At 42.6% G+C, this 20,392-nt stretch overlaps 1 protein-coding gene across 2 annotated transcripts; it reads right to left on the bottom strand.

The window, feature by feature from the left end:
• Window positions 1-393: 393 nt before the first annotated feature.
• Window positions 394-16,495, bottom strand: LOC116515453 (guanylate-binding protein 1-like). Of its 2 annotated transcripts, none has more exons than XM_032227505.1 (11): window positions 16,419-16,495; window positions 15,613-15,806; window positions 14,680-14,807; window positions 14,154-14,263; window positions 12,898-13,094; window positions 11,713-11,955; window positions 10,539-10,819; window positions 9,269-9,481; window positions 9,011-9,113; window positions 1,912-2,105; window positions 394-819 (listed from the first exon to the last, which is right to left on the bottom strand). In XM_032227505.1, exons 2-11 carry the CDS (start codon window positions 15,782-15,784, stop codon window positions 622-624), a joined length of 1,839 nt encoding a protein of 612 aa, XP_032083396.1. In that variant the 5' UTR covers window positions 15,785-15,806; window positions 16,419-16,495; the 3' UTR covers window positions 394-621. The 2 variants fall into 2 exon arrangements, with proteins under 2 accessions (XP_032083396.1, XP_032083395.1); XM_032227504.1 differs by having other exon boundaries at window positions 16,383-16,458.
• Between the last annotated feature and the right edge of the window lie 3,897 nt (window positions 16,496-20,392).

Genomic DNA, 20,392 nt, shown 5'->3' with positions numbered 1-20,392 from the left:
TTCCTTTTACATTTTTTTTCTTTTCATGATGACAGGCAAGAGCAGAGTTGAAATCCTCTCTGAAACAGCTGGAAAAGGTACGTGTGGGTCGGAGGGAGGGGGAGGAATTCAAACTTCATCCTCAAGTGTAGATCCCTCCCCAAGTGTAGTTTGATTGCAGGCAGAGGCACGTTGCCTTTTCAAACACACACACACACACAAACACACACACACACACACAAACACACACACAGCTGGATAAAACTATATAAGCCCAGCTTCACTGATTACAAGTTTGAAAAGACATGGACATGAGCAAACCGGTAGTAGTGCCTGCCGGAACCCACTCCTGTTCTACTCCTTCTTTACGTTAAAGTAGACATATTGTCAGAGTTCCAAATAATAGACCCGTACCAAGCAAAGTATTGTATTTTATTATGGATACAAAAACCCAAGCTATCTCTAATCCCTCCTTCCTAACCCGCAGCTCCAGTGTGACATTGCACTGAAACTCCAACATGGCTTCAGCCAGGCCAGCTTCAGAGTTGACACATACCCAATTCAAGGAGCTGTTCTTTGTATGTTTTAGCCTCCACTCCCCTGATCCTCTTTGTTGTTCTTCTCTGCACTCTCAACACCTTTTTAATGGATAATCAATTTCACAACTACCGGAAGAATTATGGGCAATGCAATAATGACTGCTTCAAAAAATAAACCAAGAGCTTCTTTGATCTGTCTTGATCTTTCCGCAGCTTTCTTTCGGGCTTCGAGCAGCTGGATTTCCGGGCTCAGTTGGTCTGCATCCTTCCAGAAACCCTCTGCCAAGAAAGCCTTCTGTTCCTGCAGGCAGAGCAAGCATCATTATTAGAGTGAAAGGAGACATGCAACTAGCTTTGCAGACCAGGTTCAACAATAGATTTGGCCATTTTACCCCCTCTTTCCTGGGCCACATCCAGTCCTTTAGAGGCCCGTGTGAGGTCAATGGAAATTAGACATCAAATGAAAATAAATACACAATCCTGAACTTTGTAGGTACAGACACATCTCTTCCAAGGTCTTTGCTGCTCCTCTTCCATGTGCTGATCCGTTATGGCAGGGGTGTCAAACACAAGGCCCGTGGGCCAGATTTGGCCTGCGATGTGGTCAGATTTGACACATGGGGCTGTCCTGGAAAATGCAGCCAACCCGCGTCCCTTCGGCCTGATCTACCCAATGCAAAGAGGAAATATGCCAGCAGTTTGGGGAGTGGTGTCAAGCTGGCCACACCTACCCAGTCGGCCACGCCCAGTGAGTGGTGCCAAACTGGCCATGCCCACCCTGTGAGCCACACCCACCCAGCCCCCAGAGGTCAACCACAGCTCTGATGCGGCCATCAATATGACATTGAGTTTGACACCCCTGCGTTACAGCATGTTTCTTGAATGCTGGGTTTTTTAAATTGTTGATTGTTGGTCCCTAAAAGGCAGAAGCTATTCACCCCTTCAATATCTTCACCGTCAATACAATTAATCTTTTACTTACGATCATAATTGAGCTCAACATTTCCTTGACTTTCTGTTCCTTGACTTTCTTTACTACTAGTGTAACTCTGTAAGTGCTATGAACTGTTGTGACTAGTTTTGTTCTTCCTTGCTGTTTCACAGCACATCCCCCTGAGCACTAGAAAGCTTTCAGATGCTCCCTCTTCCCCTGATGGTACAATTTCCTTTTTTTTAATAAAGTCCCATTTAAAATGTACCCCATGCAAATAAATGTATTCCAACGTTATCAAAATGACATGAAGTGAAGAAAATGTGACAAAAATAAAGAAAGAAGCACTTGTGGTATACAAACTTGTTCTAAATCCATTGCTTTTCTGTTTTGAAAGTCTGCATATTTGTTAATACATGTCTGCCTAATTACAACAAACCATTGCTGAGATAATAGTGCTACCTTGAGTTTGCTTTGGATCATCCTCTCATACCCTTTCTTCATCTGTTTCCATTCTTTCTCCATCTTCTCAATTAGCTTCTGACAGTTCATCATATAACTCTGTTTCTGACCCTCCTCTTTCTGTTGGTGCATTTTCATTTTCTGCCTCTGGACCTCATCCTCTAGGTCTTTGGCTTTGGCCTTCATTTTTTCATCTAAACCAGGAATAAAAAAAGGACAAAAATCTGCAGGTGGCTCGATTTGGTGGTATGCAAATACTGTGATAAGTAAATAGATTTGGCATACAGGCAGTCCTGCCTCAACTGTAGTAATTGGGACCGGAATAAGCCACAACGTCATATGACTGGGATGATTATCGACACCAGTTCTAGCATCACATCATCAGCTACTTTAGTTATACAATACAATACAATAGCAGAGTTGGAAAGGACCTTGGAGGTCTTCTAGTCCAACCCCCTGCCTAGGCAGGAAACCCTATACCGTTTCAGACAAATGGCTATCCAACATCTTTTTAAAGACTTCCAGTGTTGGGGCATTCACAACTTCTGGAGGCAACTGATTAATTGTTCTAACTGTCAGGAAATTTCTCCTCAGTTCTAAGTTGCTTCTCTCCTTGATTAGTTTCCGCCCATTGCTTCTTGTTCTACGCTCAGGTGTCTTGGAGAATAGTTTGACGACCTCTTCTTTTTGGCAACTCCTGAGATATTGGAACACTGCTATCATGTCTCCTCTAGTCCTTCTTTCTATTAAACTAGACATTCCCAGTTCCTGCAACCGTTCTTCATATGTTTTAGTCTCCAGTCCCCTAATCATCTTTGTTGCTCTTCTCTGCATTCTTTCTAGAGTCTCCACATCTTTTCTACATCGTGGTGACCAAAACTGAATGCAGTATTCCAAGTATGGCCTTACCAAGGCATTATAAAGTGGTATTAACACTTCACGTGATCTTGGTTCTATCTCTCTGTTTATGCAGCCTAGAACTGTGTTGGCTTTTTTGGCAGCTGCTGCAAACTGCTGGCTCAATTTGGGATGAACACCCTTTGACTCCAAGAACCAGGAAGACTACTCTGGTGACCCTCAGGACACAGATAAACCTCCAAGGGCTTCAACGACCCTCTGTAAGGATGCAGAATGGTAGTGACTAGTTTTGTTCTTCCTTGTTGCTTCACAGCACATCCCCCTGAGTCCACAAGGAATATAAATCCTTCCATTCCCCACTATCCTTTCAGAGCTGAAAAAGTTTCCTGGATGAGAAGCAGAATGTCTTCAAAAGAAAAAAACAAGAGATTTTTTTTTTTTTTTTTAGAGATTTTATTAATATTTGTAGGCCGCCCTTTTCCCTGAGGGGACTCAGGGCGGCTCACATAAAATCGGGGAAGGGGAGATACAGACATTAAGATAAGACATATAATAAAATAATAAACAACATACATTCATCATTCGGGAGGGGAACTATCCTTGTCCCCAGGCCTGACGGGCGAGCCAGTTCTTCAAGGCTGTGCGGAAGGCCTGGACGGTGGCGAGGGTGAGAATCTCTACGGGGAGCTCGTTCCAAAGGGTCGGGGCTACTACTGAGAAGGCCCTCCTCCTTGTAGTTGCCAGCCGACACTGGCTGGCCGATGGTATACGGAGGAGGCCTAATCTATGTGATCTTATTGGTCGCAGGGATGTAATTGGCAGAAGGCGGTCTCTCAAGTATCCAGATCCACTGCCATGTAGGGCTTTATGGGTGACTAATAGCACCTTGAAGCGCATCCGGAGATCGACAGGTAGCCAGCGCAGCTCGCGGAGGATAGGTGTTATGCGGGTGAACCGAGGTGCACCCACAATCACTCGCGCGGCCGCATTCTGTACTAGCTGAAGTCGCCGGATGCTCTTCAAGGGCAGCCCCATGTAGAGCACGTTGCAGTATTCCAGCCTAGAGGTCACAAGGGCCCGGGTGACTGTTGTGAGAGCCTCCCGATTCAGGTAGGGTCGCAACTGGCGCACCAGGCGAACCTGGGCGAATGCCCCCCTGGTCACAGCCATTAAATGGTGGTCAAACGATAGCTGTGAGTCCAGGAGGACTCCCAAGTTGCGAACCCTCTCTGAGGGGTGTAGAATTTGACCCCCCAGCCTGAGTGATGGAATATTGGTCGAATCTCTGGGAGGGAAACACAACAGCCACTCGGTCTTTTCTGGGTTGAGCACGAGCTTGTTAACCCTCATCCAGTCCATAACAGCTTCGAGGCCGCGGTTCATCACGTCTGCCGCTTCATTGAGTTGGCACGGGGCGGACAGATACAGTTGAGTATCGTCCGCATATTGATGGTATCTAATCCCGTGCCTGCGAATGATCTCACCCAGCGGTTTCATGTAGATGTTGAATAGTAGGGGGGATAAGACCGAGCCCTGAGGCACCCCATAAGTTAGGGGCCTAGGGGACGATCTCTGCCCCCCCACTAACACCGACTGCGACCTGTCCGAGAGGTAGGAGGAGAACCACCGCAACACGGCGCCTCCCACTCCCACCTCCCGCAGTCGTCGCAGAAGGATACCATGGTCGATGGTATCGAAAGCCGCTGAGAGGTCGAGGAGAACCAGGATGGAGGAATGTCCTCCATCTCTGGCCCTCCAGAGATCATCGCTCAATGCGACCAAAGCGGTTTCTGTGCTGTAACCGGGTCTGAAGCCTGACTGGAAGGGGTCTAGAAAGTCCAGTTGCCTCCTGAAAAAAGCACCTTTGGGAAATACCATTTCTTGGATGACTGAGAATCTCTACAGAGTTCCATCATTAGGTATGATGTCACATAATCCCCACTTGAAACCTCCCACTGGCTTCCCCATTGACTTTGCTTGTTGGAAGCCAGCATTGAAGATCACAGATGGTGATCACCTGACCACATGACCTTTTCTGACATGGTTGTTGAGTGAATCATCTCCGTTGTTAGGTGAACCCAGCTTCCCCTTTTGACTTTCCTTGTTGGAAGCCAGTTGGAACGGTCACAAATTGAAATAGCACTAGCACTTAGACATATACTGCTTTACAGTGCTTTACAGCCCTCTTTAAGTGGTTTACAGAGTCAGCCTATTGCCCCCAACAATTCCTCATTTTACCCAGCTTGGAAGGATGGAAGGCTGAGTTAATCTTGAGCCTGGTGAGATTTGAACTGCCAAATTGCAGGCAGCCAGCCGTCAGCAGAAGTAGCCTGCAGTACTGCACTCTAACCACTGTGCCCCCATGGCTCATGACAACTCAGGTTGATGCAACAGTGATAAATACATGCCAGGTGTGAGACTTCCGGGGCGGGACCTTGCTGATGGCGGCAGCTTAACGAGCTGCCCCCGGGTTCCTGGTTGCATTATCTGCCTAAATACCCAGTAGATAAACTCATTCTTCAGGCAAAGAAGAATGAGAGAGAGATCCAGCTGGCAAGAGCTTTTCTTTGAAGTTTGCAGCTTTTTTTTTTGCTGCGAACGGAAGGGGGGCCTACCGAAGGCTGAGTCACATCTCCGTGCCAGGAACCTATGCCGTAACCACTACGGAGCAAAGTAAGGAACCCCCGCTTAGGACAATTTTTGATATATCTATTTGAGATTAATACAAGCAGAGTCCGTACCCGAGAACCTTATCTGCCTTTTTTTTTTTTAAAGAAAGAGCTTTCTTTGTGCATCGCGTTTCTAAAAAAATAAGCTCCTAAAATGGTGGGTGCCACATTCTTAACTGTCCGACAGAGAAAAAGATCAAAGGAACAGCCAGATAGCATTCTCTGACTAATTAGTTTCGTTTCTCTGAAGAGCTTCCAAGATTTTTTTTTCTTATCAACTTTTAAAAGCTGTAAAAGTCTCCTTGTTAATATAGACACATTCTAAACAGAGATGAATATGAACTGTTTCATTACAATGCTAATCTTTTGAACTTGCTTTGTTACAATGCTCTTTTCTGAAACCTTTTGAAAAACTTCTAAGAACAAATAAAGGGGGGACTTAATACTTTCTTCTCTCGCAAGCTACACAACGGGCCAGCAGAGTTTGAATAATTGTTGAATAATTGTTTGAAGAAAAGATATAATGGCATCAAAATTAAAGTCGGGGAGACCTCTTTTTAGGAATACGCCTCACGCACTTGGCACAAAGTTGCAGCTTCCACCCTCTACGCCCCCTACTGGAGATTTGCTAACGAAAGAACTTTTTTTTGAGACTCTTAGAGAATTTAGAGAGCAGAATCTAGAAACTCTCAGAGAATTCAGAGAGGAGATAAAGAAATTTAATGCAGACTTATATGATAAGCTTGATACTAGGATTGCCAAAACAAAGGACGATATGGTGGGACTTGTAACTGTATTGACAGAATATGTTTCTGGAATGGAAGATAAGCTAGAGGTTCTTGATGAAGCCAACACTAACTTGACATCCAAAATTGAAGTGGTGCAACAAAAAGTTGAAAACGCAGAAAAACAAATTGTTATGATACACTACAAACAGATGGAGCTTGCATTAAGAGTCAGGGGGCTGCGTGAAAACGAACAGGAGAACTTGAAGCAGATTTTCTCAGAGGCTTTTAACCGTCTGGTGGGAAGACCGGGGACCAACTTTGACTGGCAGATCGAAAAAATTTACCGCACTAACTCTTGGGTGGCAAAACAGAGGCAACTCCCTCGAGACGTAATTATATATTTTACTACAAGAGAGTTTAGAAACATGATACTACAAAAGTCTTATAATACCAGGCTACAAATTGGCGGACAGGACTTGATTGTCTTGAAAGAAATACCACCCCAAATGCTAAGAGCCAGGAGAGATTATGCTTTTCTAGTGGAAGAACTCAGAAACCGTCAGATACAGTATAGATGGGATGTGCCATTTGGTATCATAATTACATTTGATAAGCAAAAATATCGTCTCAACTCTGTATGGGAAGCCCGAGATTTTTATCACAAGACCCTGAAGGTGGGACACCCTGAATTATCTGGATCTGGAGAAAGGCTACGAGAAGGACAAGATAAACAGCAAATCACACAACTACCAGACAAAAAGCACCATTTCCTCCTTCCGGAAGGGCAAGGGACCAGAGAACAAAGATCTAGCCATATGACTACCAGACGAATGGGAAAACAAGGCATATTGCAACAACCTTAATAATCATCGGCCATTGATCAAGGAGTTATGTCTGAACTCTTTACAGAAGAGAAAGAAAATATTTCACTATCTCAAACAGTTCAAGAACGATATAATTTGTCTGCAAGAAATTCATATCAAATTAACTGATCAAAAATATCTGTTCAACCCCGAACTTGGTCAATATTTTGTGACCTCTGCTACGAAAAAGAAAAATTGTATAGTTGTATACTTAAGAAAAGACATTAAGGCTGAGTTAATTCAAGCAGATCCCTTTGGAAGATATATCGCATTAGACCTAATTCTAGAAGGGAAAAAGGCTTGATGGACAACTTCGAATTGAGAAATGTTTTGCGAGAAAGAAACGCAGAGGCATATGACTTCACCCCTTTTTTCTGATGGACACCAATCCCTTTTAAGGATTGATCTTATACAAATCACTAATGATTTATCTTCCAGGGCGAAGAAGACAAAGATTGCGGCGAGGGTCCTCTTGGATCATAACCCAGTCTGGACGGAATTGGGAAGGGTAGTGCAGGCAAGAAGGTCTTGGAGGTCGAATGAGAGTTTATCTTGATATGAAAAGTATATTAATGATTGTAAAAAATTGCCATCTGAATACTTTGTTCTGATTACGAATAAGGGTATATTCATGGAATTTGTAGGGGATGTAAGTAAACATATATGAGAGGAGTACTGATGAATATAAACAAAATACATAGACATAAACAAGGGCAAAAACGAAAAGAATTGGAAGAGGAAACCAAAAGAAAAATTTGAAATGTATCCAAATTGTGTTATAGAGGAAGGAGGTACAAAGGGGACAAAATTAAGGGTTTAGATATAGACAGATACTTAGATAAAGAGATAAGGCCCCTAGTTAGAGAAGAGTACAGGCAAAAGTTGAACCAACAAATAACTTCTGGGGAAATCCTGCAGGTAATCAAACAACTAAGATTAGGAACAATGTAAACTGCTTAAAGTTTGTGTAATGGTAAGAAGCTGAGTTCAACGCAGAGATTTTACTGACTTTTTTTCTTCTCTTTCTTTTTTCTTCCCCCCCCCTTTTTTTTTTTTAAATTTCCTTGGTTTTAATATATCTTAGACTATGTTTGATAAAAAGCTATACCGTGTACGGGCTCTGGGAAGTCGGGGGGGGGGAAGGGAGGTGGGGTCATAGGGGGGAGGGGGGAGGGGGGAAATATAGTATGTCCCAGATTTTAAAGTAACATGATTGCATTTGTATACTGTTGCCTTTTTAATTTTAGTGTAAAAATAAGAAGCTGAATATATTGATAGATAGTAGAAATACACCGAAGAGAGGAGCAGAGGGAAAGAAGAAAGAGGGGTAGAGAGGGTGGGAGAGAGGATGGAAGGAGGGTGAGATGGAAGGGAGGGAGTGTATTGGGAGAAAGGAGTGAAGTAGGAGAGGGAATGTTGGAGGGGAGAAAGGAAAGTTGGAGGGGGGTGAAAGAAAGGGTGTATGGAGGGTTGAAGTGGTATATTGGCTTTGTATTTTGGGGAGTATTTTTGACAAGGATGGCTGTGTTTATTGCTCAATGTTATATGGCCCCAGTTATGCACAGTATATATGTGACTGTATAAAAATGAAAATGAAAATGAGAAAATAAAAACATATCTGAATAGAAAAAAAAAATACATGCCAGGTGCCAAGTCTCCAAATTTGGATCACATGACTATGAAAATGCTAAGACAGTCTTAAGTGAGAAGAACTACAGTTGCAAATCACTTTTTTTGGTGTTGTTGTAACTTTGAATGATCTCTAAATAATGGTTGTAAATTGAGGACTACCTGAGAATATGAGTACATTTGCAAATTTTGAATAATACGGCAGAAAAAGAAAACCTCTCTATTACCAAGTTAAATGGAGAGGAAAGCCTTTTCCCGATGACTGATGGGTTTAATGATAAATAGGTCTTTTCCCACCTTCAAAGCAGAACCAACATCCCACCATCATCCGACAGTATGTTCACACCTTTACCTGCTATTTCCTTCTCTTTCTCTTGAAGGCTCACATCACTTTGAAGGATGGTTTTGCTGATGTTTTCCTTGCTCTGGAGGAATTCTTTCAGGATTTTCCCTGCCTGATTGAAGGGGGAAAAGAGAATAATCTGGAGCGGTATAGAATGAGAAAGAAGTTTTGCCAAAGTAAATCAACAATCTCCCCGGAGGATGGCATGGCTCTCAAAATGAGAGCGACAAAATGAGTATTAATTTGGCAACGCTCATCATTTTGTACCATTATTCCTTTCTTAGGTGTCTCCAAAAATTGTTTCTCCACTTTTTGGAGGTCATTTACAAATTCCTGGTGGCCACCAGATCGGGAGTAGCTTCCGTTCTTGATGTTCTGCTCCAGGTTCTCAGAGAGTGAGCTCAATAAAGCTGAACAGATTTTAGAAGATTCCCGCTCATTTTTGCTGCAGTACTCTTCCTTTTTGCTATCCAGAGTTGCCTGTTAGGAATAAAACAAAACAAAGCAAGAGCTGAGACTTGACAAAGAAATCCATGTTTGTATACTGTATAAATTTGGGCGATGTCCCGTGATTAAACAGAGCTTTATCACAATTTGAAATGACTCGTGCTCTTCCTTCAATTTAACTAGAGCAGTGTTTCTCAACCATGGGGGCTTTAAGATGTGTGGACTTCAACTCCCAGAATTCCCCAGCCAGAATTCTGGGAATTGAGTTCCATATGTCTTAAAGCCCCCAAGGTTGAGAAACACTGAACAAAAAAATATTTAATCCTTAGAGCAGGAACATAATTTTCCATAAAATCTTGAGGATGACATTGCTTGCCATCTTGTCAATCTTACTGGCTGTTCCTAACCACATCGATCTTTTATCTTTATTGGCAATCAGGAATGTTTCTAAACAAAATATCTGGTGGCAGCCATCCTCCATTTGATGCTCTGTGTTCATATAAATAGAGAAACTACTGGAGGCCAACCATCAGGAGCCACAGGCCTTAAATATTGTCTACGTGCCCATTCTTATACAGAACATATGGAGGCCAGGATACCAGATCCCACAGACCCATAAGCCTTAAATACTGTCTATGAATAGAGGACCTATGGAAAGCTAAAAAGAACCAACGCGGGATGATTGGATCTGGCACCTGGGTCTGGAGAAAGTTGAGCAGGATGGAAATCTTGAATAAACTTCACACGGATCCAGCAAGATCCATAGACACTCTGGACAAATGAGGCTATTTTACCCCGTCCTTCCTGGCCTTTGCACTTTGCGATTGTGGTGACATGCAGACAGCCTCACAGATGTATACCTGCCCTTCGTGTCCTCATCAGTACACACTTGAGGACCTCAAGGCAGTGTGACAAAACACAATTAATGTTGCTAGTTTCTGGGCAAGATCTATTTAATTCGCACATATTTTATTCTTGTATCGCATTTTTTAATTTATATGTGGTAGAGTATGCCTTATTTTAATTGTGATGCTTCTGACACAAATAAACAAACATCCTCTATGAAGGTTGGTGTCTTATGATTACCTACCACAAATTCAGCCTGGAATTGATGTGTATCATCCTTAAAGGCACGAGCCATGAACTTCTTGAGGGCTTGTTCCTCACTTTTTTTGTGTACATCCAGGAGTTCCTGGAGAGTCTCAGTGGGTAGCTCCACACTTTGTTCCATCAGTTGAGCATAGTGAGCAACAGCTTCCTGCATGGCTGCCCGGTTCTCAATCTCTGCCAAGGCCAAGACTTCATTCTCCAGGCAGGGAACGTTCCCACTGGAGATAGTATCCACATAGGTCTTGACTAGCTTTGCCAACACTGCATGGATAAAAATTGTACAGATTGTTGGACAATCAGCCAGACATCTTCAATCATCATTACTCATTATGGCACACTCAAATATTTAAGGCATTGTGCCATAACATGCTTGCCAATCATCTATGGAGCTTCTCAGTCACCCAGGTCATGGTTCTCAGTCACCCAGGTCATGGTTGTCCCAGATTGTCCCAAATGTGCTTTTTCTAAAGGCAACTGGAATTTCTTGGTCTGTCCTTGAAGATGTTTCTCTTCTCATTCAAGAAGCTTCTTCAGTTCACTGAACTGAGCTGAACTGAAGAAGCTTCTTGGATGAGGGTCGAAATGTCAATGAAAAGCCAAGAAAGTCCAGTTGCCTTTTGAAAAAGTACTGTTGGGACATGTTTGCCAGATAGGATGGATGGGTCACTGCCATATTTTTCCACCTGCATGGCTTTCTGGAGGACATTTCATTCAATAGAATGAAGCATAATGAGCGCAGATCTTCCAGACTTAACAATAGCTGATAAGACAAAAAAGTCTGAATAGCGGAAATGACAGAACATGGAGACAGCAGAATAAAAAATAAAGGACTGGATAAGAGACTTGTAAATAGAAAGACTGGGGCAGAAGAAAGCAAAAGTGGAACCAATAGTAATTGGTGCCTGGGATGCAAACTCAAAACAACTGGAGCATCACTTCAACACTATCAGCATTGACAAAATCCCCATCAGTCAATTGCAAATGGCCGTTTTACTCAGATCAGAGTATAACCCAAGACGATACCTTTAACGTCATCAAATATGCACATCTGCCTATCCCAGATCCTTGATAGGTGGACAAAAATGCCCAATCCATGTAAACATCTGGCTCAGTATGCAACCAAGCATAATTATAATAGAGCTAGAAGGACTCACAGTTGCCAGTGACAATGTGCCCTCCTGGAAGAGTCTTTTCTTGAGATGTTTCATAGATATGATGACAGAATTTCTTTGCTTGTTCCACAAAACCTTTGTGCAGCTGATCATCCGACATCTGTTCCACATTGCATAAGTTCTCACGTGTAGTAGGGCAATCAAAGACGAAGCACTTCCGGGTGGGGAAGAACAGTCGGATGCATTTCCGTGGCAGATTGAATGCCTGCTCCTTCTTGCTGTCACCTAGAAAGCAACATGTCCATCTTGCAAGTAAATCTGAATTGCATCTGCCAGTGGGCATTTCACTGGGGAATGTCCCCATCCGTATTAATTAGCACTATTTAATTGTTATCCTTCCAAATACAAGTATATCCTCTTACTTTGCTCACCGTTCCCCTCTTATAGAGGCCACAAATCTATAATGTGAGTTTTTCTTGTTTCCAAATCAGGGATTTTGGATAATCTCTATTTAACACACTGCACTGTGATTTGCCCAGAAGGACTTTGTGGAAAAGCAATGCACAAATTAAGGGTGATTTGGTCTTTCAAAGTGTCAACTCAGCCAACAAAGTATATGCAAGCTGCAATCCGAAATTCCATGCGGTGCCTTCTGAAATTCCAACCCTGATTTAAATTAATCGAGAAAACAGAGCAATGAAGAAATAATACCATTGCTTGTTTTCCAACAAATAATGTGGTCAGGGAACACTGAGGAAGACAATTCAGTTTTTATTTCCGTGCCATGACTACTGACCTTGAAATGGATTTCCTAAGGAAAACAGATTCCTACTGGATATTTTGTTTATTTAGGGTTTTTTAATTCAATTATTCTTATTATATCTGCTTTTATTTTGTTCGTTTTAAAATGCCCTATAATCAGGTAGAATGGCAGCATCTCAGTCATTCCAACAGAAAATTTTTAATATAATTGTTTTCTATTATCAGGATGTCTAGTAATTGCCCCAAGGTACCCAGGTGATTTTCATGCCTGAGGCATTGGTGCAATCTACAATTTCCTGATCTCTAGTCTGATGCCTTCATTCTACACCAAAAAGCCTTTGGTGACTCTTTTTCTTCTTGAGGTCTATTCTGAGCCTCCCTAAAGAAGGAAAATTTAGGCCCAATGGCTCCTATTCCATTCCTCCTATGACCACATAGATCTTCACACTGAATTGTCATCCATACCTTTTTTTAATTTCAGAGCATTTTCAAGATATTCATCCTCTGTGATGGATTTCCCATCCCGTTGCAGCTGCAGTGTGAAATCTCGCACAGTCCAGACAAAGGTTGGGAAGAAGCCAACAAATTCAGAAGTGTCATCTGTATCTCCAGGAGTGGAGGAAGACTTGGCCTTGATATGTTCAGACAGCTCCGTCACAAAACTGTTGGCCCCATTTAGGAATCAAACAATATATTTGTACAGTGAATAAAGAGGATGGTCTTGAAGGATGGAGATAAGAACCATCAAATAAATGAAACTTAGATCAGGCAAAAAAGGAGATTGCAAAAACGCCTGAGATCTCAATTCTTGAGAAGTAAAAGGAGGGAGGAAAGGAAGCAGAAGCAGACTGTCAAGATGCTATAATTGTAGCTATTCTAATAAAAGTAACTTTAGGTCTACATGGTGTCTGATTCTTATTCTGGTCAACCTGATAATGCTGACATCCAAAGAAAACATGTCTGTGAAAAGCCCAGTTCTTTCCCTGCCACAGAGCCAGACATGGTTGATTGAGTAAGGAGAAGCACATGGGTTGGTTGGTTCCTAAAAACTACTTACTGTATTTGAAATGAGTTTCTGTATTTATATTTATTTGCCAAAATTCTTTTCTTAATATTTGTTTTTCCGTATTAATTCTACTCATGATGCAAAAAACTAGTTTCTCTTCAATCATTATTTATTAAAATATATTGTATATAGATAAAATATAATTAACATACAGCTAAGGTTACCCATAGATTTCTCCCTTTTCTCTACTGTTAAGGAGACCAAGTGCCACACATCTCAGTGCTACTGAAAGATTTCTGAAAGAATCCAAAAGTGCCGATTAATTTGAGTTGCAATGAGAAGGTTGGGATAGATTGACGAGATCAGACACCATTTTAAACGTCTTGAGTTGTTTAAAACAAAACAAAATGTTCTTCCTTTTTTGTCTCTTTCATTTTCTTATTCTATATTTATTTTTCTTAATTTTTACCTCATTTCTTGAAACCTTTAATAAAACTTATACCCCAAATAAAACAAAACAAAATTCTAATAACAGACTTCACTTACTCCTTGCCTCAATCCATTCCTGTGTCTGCACAATACCCCAAAATATAAGCCAGTCAACATTCAATCTAATCAAGCTTAGCATGTGGGAAATTGCAGTGGGTGAGTTTTGAAATTATGTAGGCAAGGATGTTCCTGAAGGCCATAACAGAGCTATCCTTGCAAAGGATACTGAAGCTTGTCCATGGCAGTCTGATCAATGGTCCCCACACTGTTGTAGACCAGGGTGCTGCTCAACAACACGGCCAAAGAGAAGATCCAGGTATCGTTTTCAGGACTGCCCTAAAGAGGAAAAAGAATAAGTTATGATCTGTTCCGGATTTCTGCTGAATATATATATCTTCAGCCCTATGGTGCTGGGAGTTGTAGTTTAGGAAGCTTTGAGGCCATGCATTGTAGGAGTTTCAAATGACAGTTGCAGGGTGTTACATAAAAGCAAGTCTCCCCCATTTATTTCGCTTGTCAAAAGCTGGCTAGGAAGATGGTAAATGTCCCTGGGACTCTACAACTATACATGCTAATTGCCAAGTACCTAATTTTGATCATGTGACCATACTGATGCTGTGATAGTTGCAATGCAACACTTTTTTCAGTGCTGCTGTAACTTCAAATAGTCAAATAGTCAGTCAAGGGCTACCTGTAAACAGATGTTTCATCATTGCGATTTTATACAAAGAAATAAACAAATACAAAATAACCTTTTCTGTGTCACCTAATCCCTCAGTATCCAGCAGGACAAGGGTTTGGTTAGGCCTGTCCGGATGGGGAACGCACCACATCCAGATTCCTTTCGTTTTTGCTTCCACTGTGGAGCCCAAAGGGAAACCTACAAATGGAAAAATGTAATATGTTTTAAATCCCAAACGGTCATCTTGTAATATGTGATCTACGGTTAATAATAAGACACAAGTTCTCACAACCGATTTTTCTGGTTGTTTACTGAATTTACCCCTGGAAACAGGAAGTTATGCTTGGGTGCAGTTTCCAGATGAAAATGCTTATCAAATATATTTCATTTTGCAATATACAAAAAAGCAAAAGAACCCTCAAAAGATAAAGGGTTCTGCATTTCTGAGAAACTAAAAAACATCAGAAGAAGACTTATAAATATGTATTGATTAAAAACAATTAAAACACTCTGTAATGGTGTGTGTGAAAGTCCTTGGGAGATGGACAGAGAGATGCTACCTAAACAACAATCAGATAAGAAACAATACAGGCTGTCGACTAATACTTGGAGGGACAAGAGGCTCAGAAGGGACCCTCCCTAGTTTCTCCAGTGGTAAAGATGGGTGAAGAATTGCACTTTCAGACATGCAACATTTGTCAAGGCAGCTTCACAACAATGTAAAAATAGCTCCTTTGGTCATGTTTCCTGGCTGGTTTTCCCCACAAGGCTGACATTTTGTAATCTTACTATCATAAAGCTTATGATAAAATTCTGCAAGATCCCATCAGCCTAAAAGATTGATTGTCATTTGTCCACAATGGGCATTTTGGAAAAGGAAAGTCCTGGGCTCCATGTACAACCTCTCTACTGGAGCAGAGAACCCTGGAATTGGGGGTGTTCCTTTTCCCACCCAGGGATTCACCTTGTGGATATTGGCCTGGCTCATTTCTGTCCTTCTCACCTGAATTTTTGCCAGCCAGCTTGTTCATCAGGTAGGACTTGCCCGTGCGATACGGTCCCACGATGGACACCACCACCACCGGATTCCGGATGTCTGAGAGCAACTGAAGGGCCACCGGAGAAACATGGAGGTGATTTTTCCTGTTCTCAATCAGACACACAGGAGCTTCCATCCTGGCTTTGGAGGAGATGCAGCTGCAGAGAAGATGTGGCAGCTGCAAGAACTTTCTTCCCAAAGAAGGAGACACTTCATGACTTCCAGGTGACATCAAGCCCATCCCAGGTCAGTGAGCACATGAGCTTTGTAATCCCAGATCCCTCCTCGAGCCATCTCTTCTTCCCAGATTTCCAGAAGCCACTCAGTTGAAGGGCAGGGGGTCTCCAGATCCAACCCAGCCGTCGGCGGCAAACCCGTCCGAAGGGAGTGGGGGGCCAAACTGGACCACCTTCCCCGCAATTTCCCAAGAGGCATTTCCGCCCAGAAGCCCCCTCCCCACCGCCTCCAACACCCTCCCGCACCGACCGCTGGGGAGAAACCTCTCTATCCCGCAAACCCTCCCGCCAGCCTTTCCCTCCTCCTATCCCGATTTCCAAGGGCGCTTCTGTTCCCCGGATCCCCGCAACTGCTTGGCCAGAGCCAGCAAAGGGGGCCCATCCAGCCGCCCCGAGGACCCCACGCCCAGAAAGCTCCTGCCGCTGTGGCGAAGGACCAAAGCCCGGAGGGGAGGTTGGGGGAAGCAGCCGCCCCCCTCGGTCGGTCCCCCCTTTTACCGTCTTTCCAAAGAAATCGATGGATTCTCTTCGCACCTCTGCGCGATCTTTTCCTTCCTGCCCTCGTCTCGGGGCTTTTCCACAGCAGCAGCGGCCGAAAGTGAAAGCGAGGCTGGTCGGTCACTTCGATTCCAGGAAAGAAACTAAGTTCTCATAAACAAAGAAAACTCCACTCCCTCTATGTCAATAATACATTTATTCATTATAAATATAATATATTCCCCACCCAGCCTCAAAGAAATGAACTGCTACATGTTGGTGACCCCCAAATCTGGAGGCTTCCCACCTCTGCTTAAAAGGGCCTTAAAAGGCATTTGACTGAGTCAATTTATGGTTTAACCAACATGGAAACTGTTTTTTAAAATAATATTTTATTTGTTTATAATATAGCATACAAAGAAAATACAAATGTTAGGGAAGGGGAAAGGGAAGAAAAAAGTGGGGGAAAGCAAGGGGAAATAAGAAAAAAGGCAATTTTGAGCAAAAAATGTCCAGAAGCATTTTCCAGGTAGAAACAAAAGGAGAAAAGTTCTTCTCTTTAATTAAAACCGCTTTGCCATTTCCATCAATTCCATATTTTCTATATTCTTATAAATTCAGAAAATACTGGAGTATAAGGTACCAGAACAGAGGACCCACGAGTTTTCAATATTGTCTATGTAGGCTAGTATCATACAAGATTACCTACCATGAGTTCAGCCTGGAACTGACGTTTATCATCCTTGAAAGGACAAGCCATGAACATCTGGAGGGCTTGTTCCTCACATTTTTTGTGTACATCCAGAAGTTCCTGGAAACTATCAGTGGGTATCTCCAAGCTTTGCTCCATCAGTTGTGCATAGTGAGCAACAGCTTCCTGCACGGCTGCCTTGTTCTCAATCTCCACCAAGGCTTAGACTGTGTTCTCCAAGCAGGGAACTTTCCCACTAGTGATAGTATCCACATAGGTCTCAACCAACTTTGCCAACACTGCATACAGAAAAATAATACAGATTGTTGGACAATCAGCCAGACATCTTCGGCCATCATTGTTCATTGGAGGAGCAGACTCAAGAATTTAAGGCATTGTGCCAATATGCCCTTGCCAAAACCTGGTATAAACATAGCTTTTATAAATCAGCAGTGACCAAAACTGAAAGCGAGGCTGGTCGGTCTCTTCAATTCCAGGAAAGAAACCAAGTTCTCATAAACAAAGAGCAAATTCTACTCTCTCAATATCAATAATATATTTATTCATTATAAAAATAATATTCCCCACCCAGCCTCCAAGAAATGAACTCCTACAGGTTGGCGACCTCCAAATCTGGAGGCTTCCCACCTCTGCTTAAAAGGAACAACTTGATTCAGAGTTATGGTCAGAAAACATAAATCTCTTGGGGGGGATCTGGTCACGGGGCTGGATCATTATCTGAGCATGTTCTATCTCTTATCTATATTCAAAATGATTCTTGGGCAACCCAACCCAAGATGATTTGTGAGTTTATTGCAAATGTCTGGGACTTTGTCCTAATTATCTTGTTTTACTCTTCCAGCCCACTTTGAGTTTCTGATTTGTTTTTGTTTTTTTAACTGACTCCTGAAAGGTTATACAACTCTTAAAGAGAGGATATCTTTTTTTAAAAAAAAAATCCATGCAGAAGCCTGAAAAAAGCCTAGTTTGCTTTGATAAATAACTGAATCGCTGTTGAAATGGACTGTGATCTAGACTGTGATCTCTAGACTGGAATACTGCAATGGGCTCTACATGGGGTTGCCCCTGAAGTGCATCCGGCGACTACAGCTAGTCCAAAATGCAGCCGCGCGAGTGATAGTGGGCGCACCTCGGTTCGCCCACGTTACACCTGTCCTCCGCGAGCTGCACTGGCTGCCTGTTGGTCTCCGGGTGCGCTTCAGGATAATGATGACCATCTTTAAAGCACTCCATGGTAGTGGATCTGGGTACTTGAGAGACCGCCTTCTGCCGATTACCTCCCTAAATCGACCAATCAGATCGCACAGACTGGGCCTCCTCCGAATTCCATCTGCCAGTCAATGTCGACTGGCGACCACACGGAGGAGAGCCTTTTCTGTTGCTGCCCCGACCCTATGGAACGAGCTCCCCATGGAGATCCGCACCCTCACCACGATCCAGACCTTCCGCGCAGCCCTCAAGATCTGGCTCTCCCAGCAGGCCTGGGGATAGGCTTCCAATTACCCGCCCGAGTGTTTGATTGCTGAATGAAAGTTGTGTTTTATTATTTTTCTTTTGTTCACAAAGTGTTTGTTTTGACCTTGCACTTCCCCTCCCCTGTGGTTGTAAGCCGCCCTGAGTCCCCTCAGGGAAAAGGGCGGCATATAAATCCCAATAAAACCTAAACCTAAAACCAAACCGAAATGGGTGTTTTCCTTCTACTCTGCTCCGTAACGCAGAGCAGGAATTTAAAAACTAAGGAAACCAATTTATGTAGACTTCACACTGTAGAGAGCACAGGCTGGAATATTTTAATATTGAACCCACTTTTGGAGGGTCACTCTCAATATGACAATACGTTATTGCTTGTCGCCACTTGCTTGCTAATGATCGCGTTCCTTGGTTTTCCAAAAGTGTTTAAAGCTATGCCAATTGGGGCTCTCTTGTTTTGTGATTTAATCATGAGAGGAAGCTCTTTGCCATGTACAGAATGAACAGGTTGAGGTTTCCTCCTTTGTGTGATAATTGGCTACATCACATCAGGGAACAACAAATTGGGCATTTGACGGAGTCAATTTATGGTTTAATCAACATGGCAACTGTTTTTTTTAAATAATATTTTATTCCTTTATAATATAGCATACAAAGAGAATACAAAAGTTAGGGAAGGGGAAGGGGAAGAAAAAAGTGGGGGAAAGCAAGGGGAAATAAGAAAAAGAAGGCATTGACTTCCGACTTCCTTTGGTGCAGTAGAATAAGGCATTAACATCAAACCTCAACTTTTTACCTTTACATAATAACATAGCCATTTCTATGACTACAAATTGATCTAATCGGCAAAACCCAAAATCAAACTTTCATTTTTCCCCATCTCAAGCACAAAGTCCAGAAGTGGTTTCCAAGTAGACATAAAAGTATTTTTTTTCATTGACCAAAAGAGTCAGTTTAGCCATCTCTGCTAACTCCATCAACTTTTGCAGCCATTCATCCATTGTGAACTAGTGTAAATAGGCTTCTCACTCAACAGACGGAACAATAGCACTGTTATTAAAGAAAATGTTTAAAAATCTGAATCAATGCCTGGGAAATTCTGGCATATCTTAAAGTTGCCAAGGTTGAAAAACACGGATCAATATTGTCAGGGGAAGTAAAATAAATTATGCGAAGGGCATTCTGATGTATAACCTAAGTTTGGTCTATGTTGAAAGAACTGGTCTACTAGCACTTAAGTGATTGGCTTAATTTGGGCTTCCTGTCATATGTAAACCCCTCCAAACATGACTAAAAGCATTGAGATTAAAACAAACAAGCAGGATAACAGAGAACAGTAGAGTTGGAAGGGACTTTGGAGGTCTTCTAGTCCAGCCTCCTGCCCAAGCAGGAAACCCTATACCAATTCAGGCAAATGCTTGTGCAACCTCTTCTTAAAACACTCTTCCAGTGTTGGAGCATTTACAACTTCTGGAGGCAAGTTGTTCCACTGATTAATTGTTCTAACTGTCAGGTATTGTTCTAGGTTGCTTCTCTCCTTCATTAGTTTCCTGTCCTGCCTTCAGGTGCTTTGGAGAATAGTGAACCCCTCTTCTTTGTGACAACCCCTGAGACATTGGAACACTGCTATCATGTCACTTCTACTCCAGTGATGGGTTCCTACCGTTTTGGACTGGTTTGGCCGAACCAGTAGTAGTTTGGCGGCCTGGGTTGCTGGCACCGGCAGCGACCAGTTCTCCAGCAACGCCTACAGTGGCGCCATCTTGTTTTGCAGTTCTGCGCATGTTCAGAACAATTTTAATTGCACTGCGCATGCGTGCACGCATGCAGCTTGGACATGAGCAAACCG

This window comes from Thamnophis elegans, chromosome 12 (genome assembly GCF_009769535.1).
Source record: "Thamnophis elegans isolate rThaEle1 chromosome 12, rThaEle1.pri, whole genome shotgun sequence".
Classification (NCBI taxonomy): Eukaryota; Metazoa; Chordata; class Lepidosauria; order Squamata; family Colubridae; genus Thamnophis; species Thamnophis elegans.
This window is presented reverse-complemented; position numbering and strand designations above follow the sequence as displayed.

Bases quoted from the DNA above. Each gene is read 5' to 3' on its own strand.
- LOC116515453 (XM_032227505.1), bottom strand. From the start codon at position 15,784: ATGGAAGCTCCTGTGTGTCTGATTGAGAACAGGAAAAATCACCTCCAT. The intron at 14,808-15,612 runs GTGAGAAGGACA...TTCCATTTGTAG, and splicing joins GCTGGCTGGCAAAAATTCAG to GTTTCCCTTTGGGCTCCACA. The intron at 820-1,911 runs GTAGCACTATTA...CTCTGCCTGCAG, and splicing joins TGATCCAAAGCAAACTCAAG to GAACAGAAGGCTTTCTTGGC.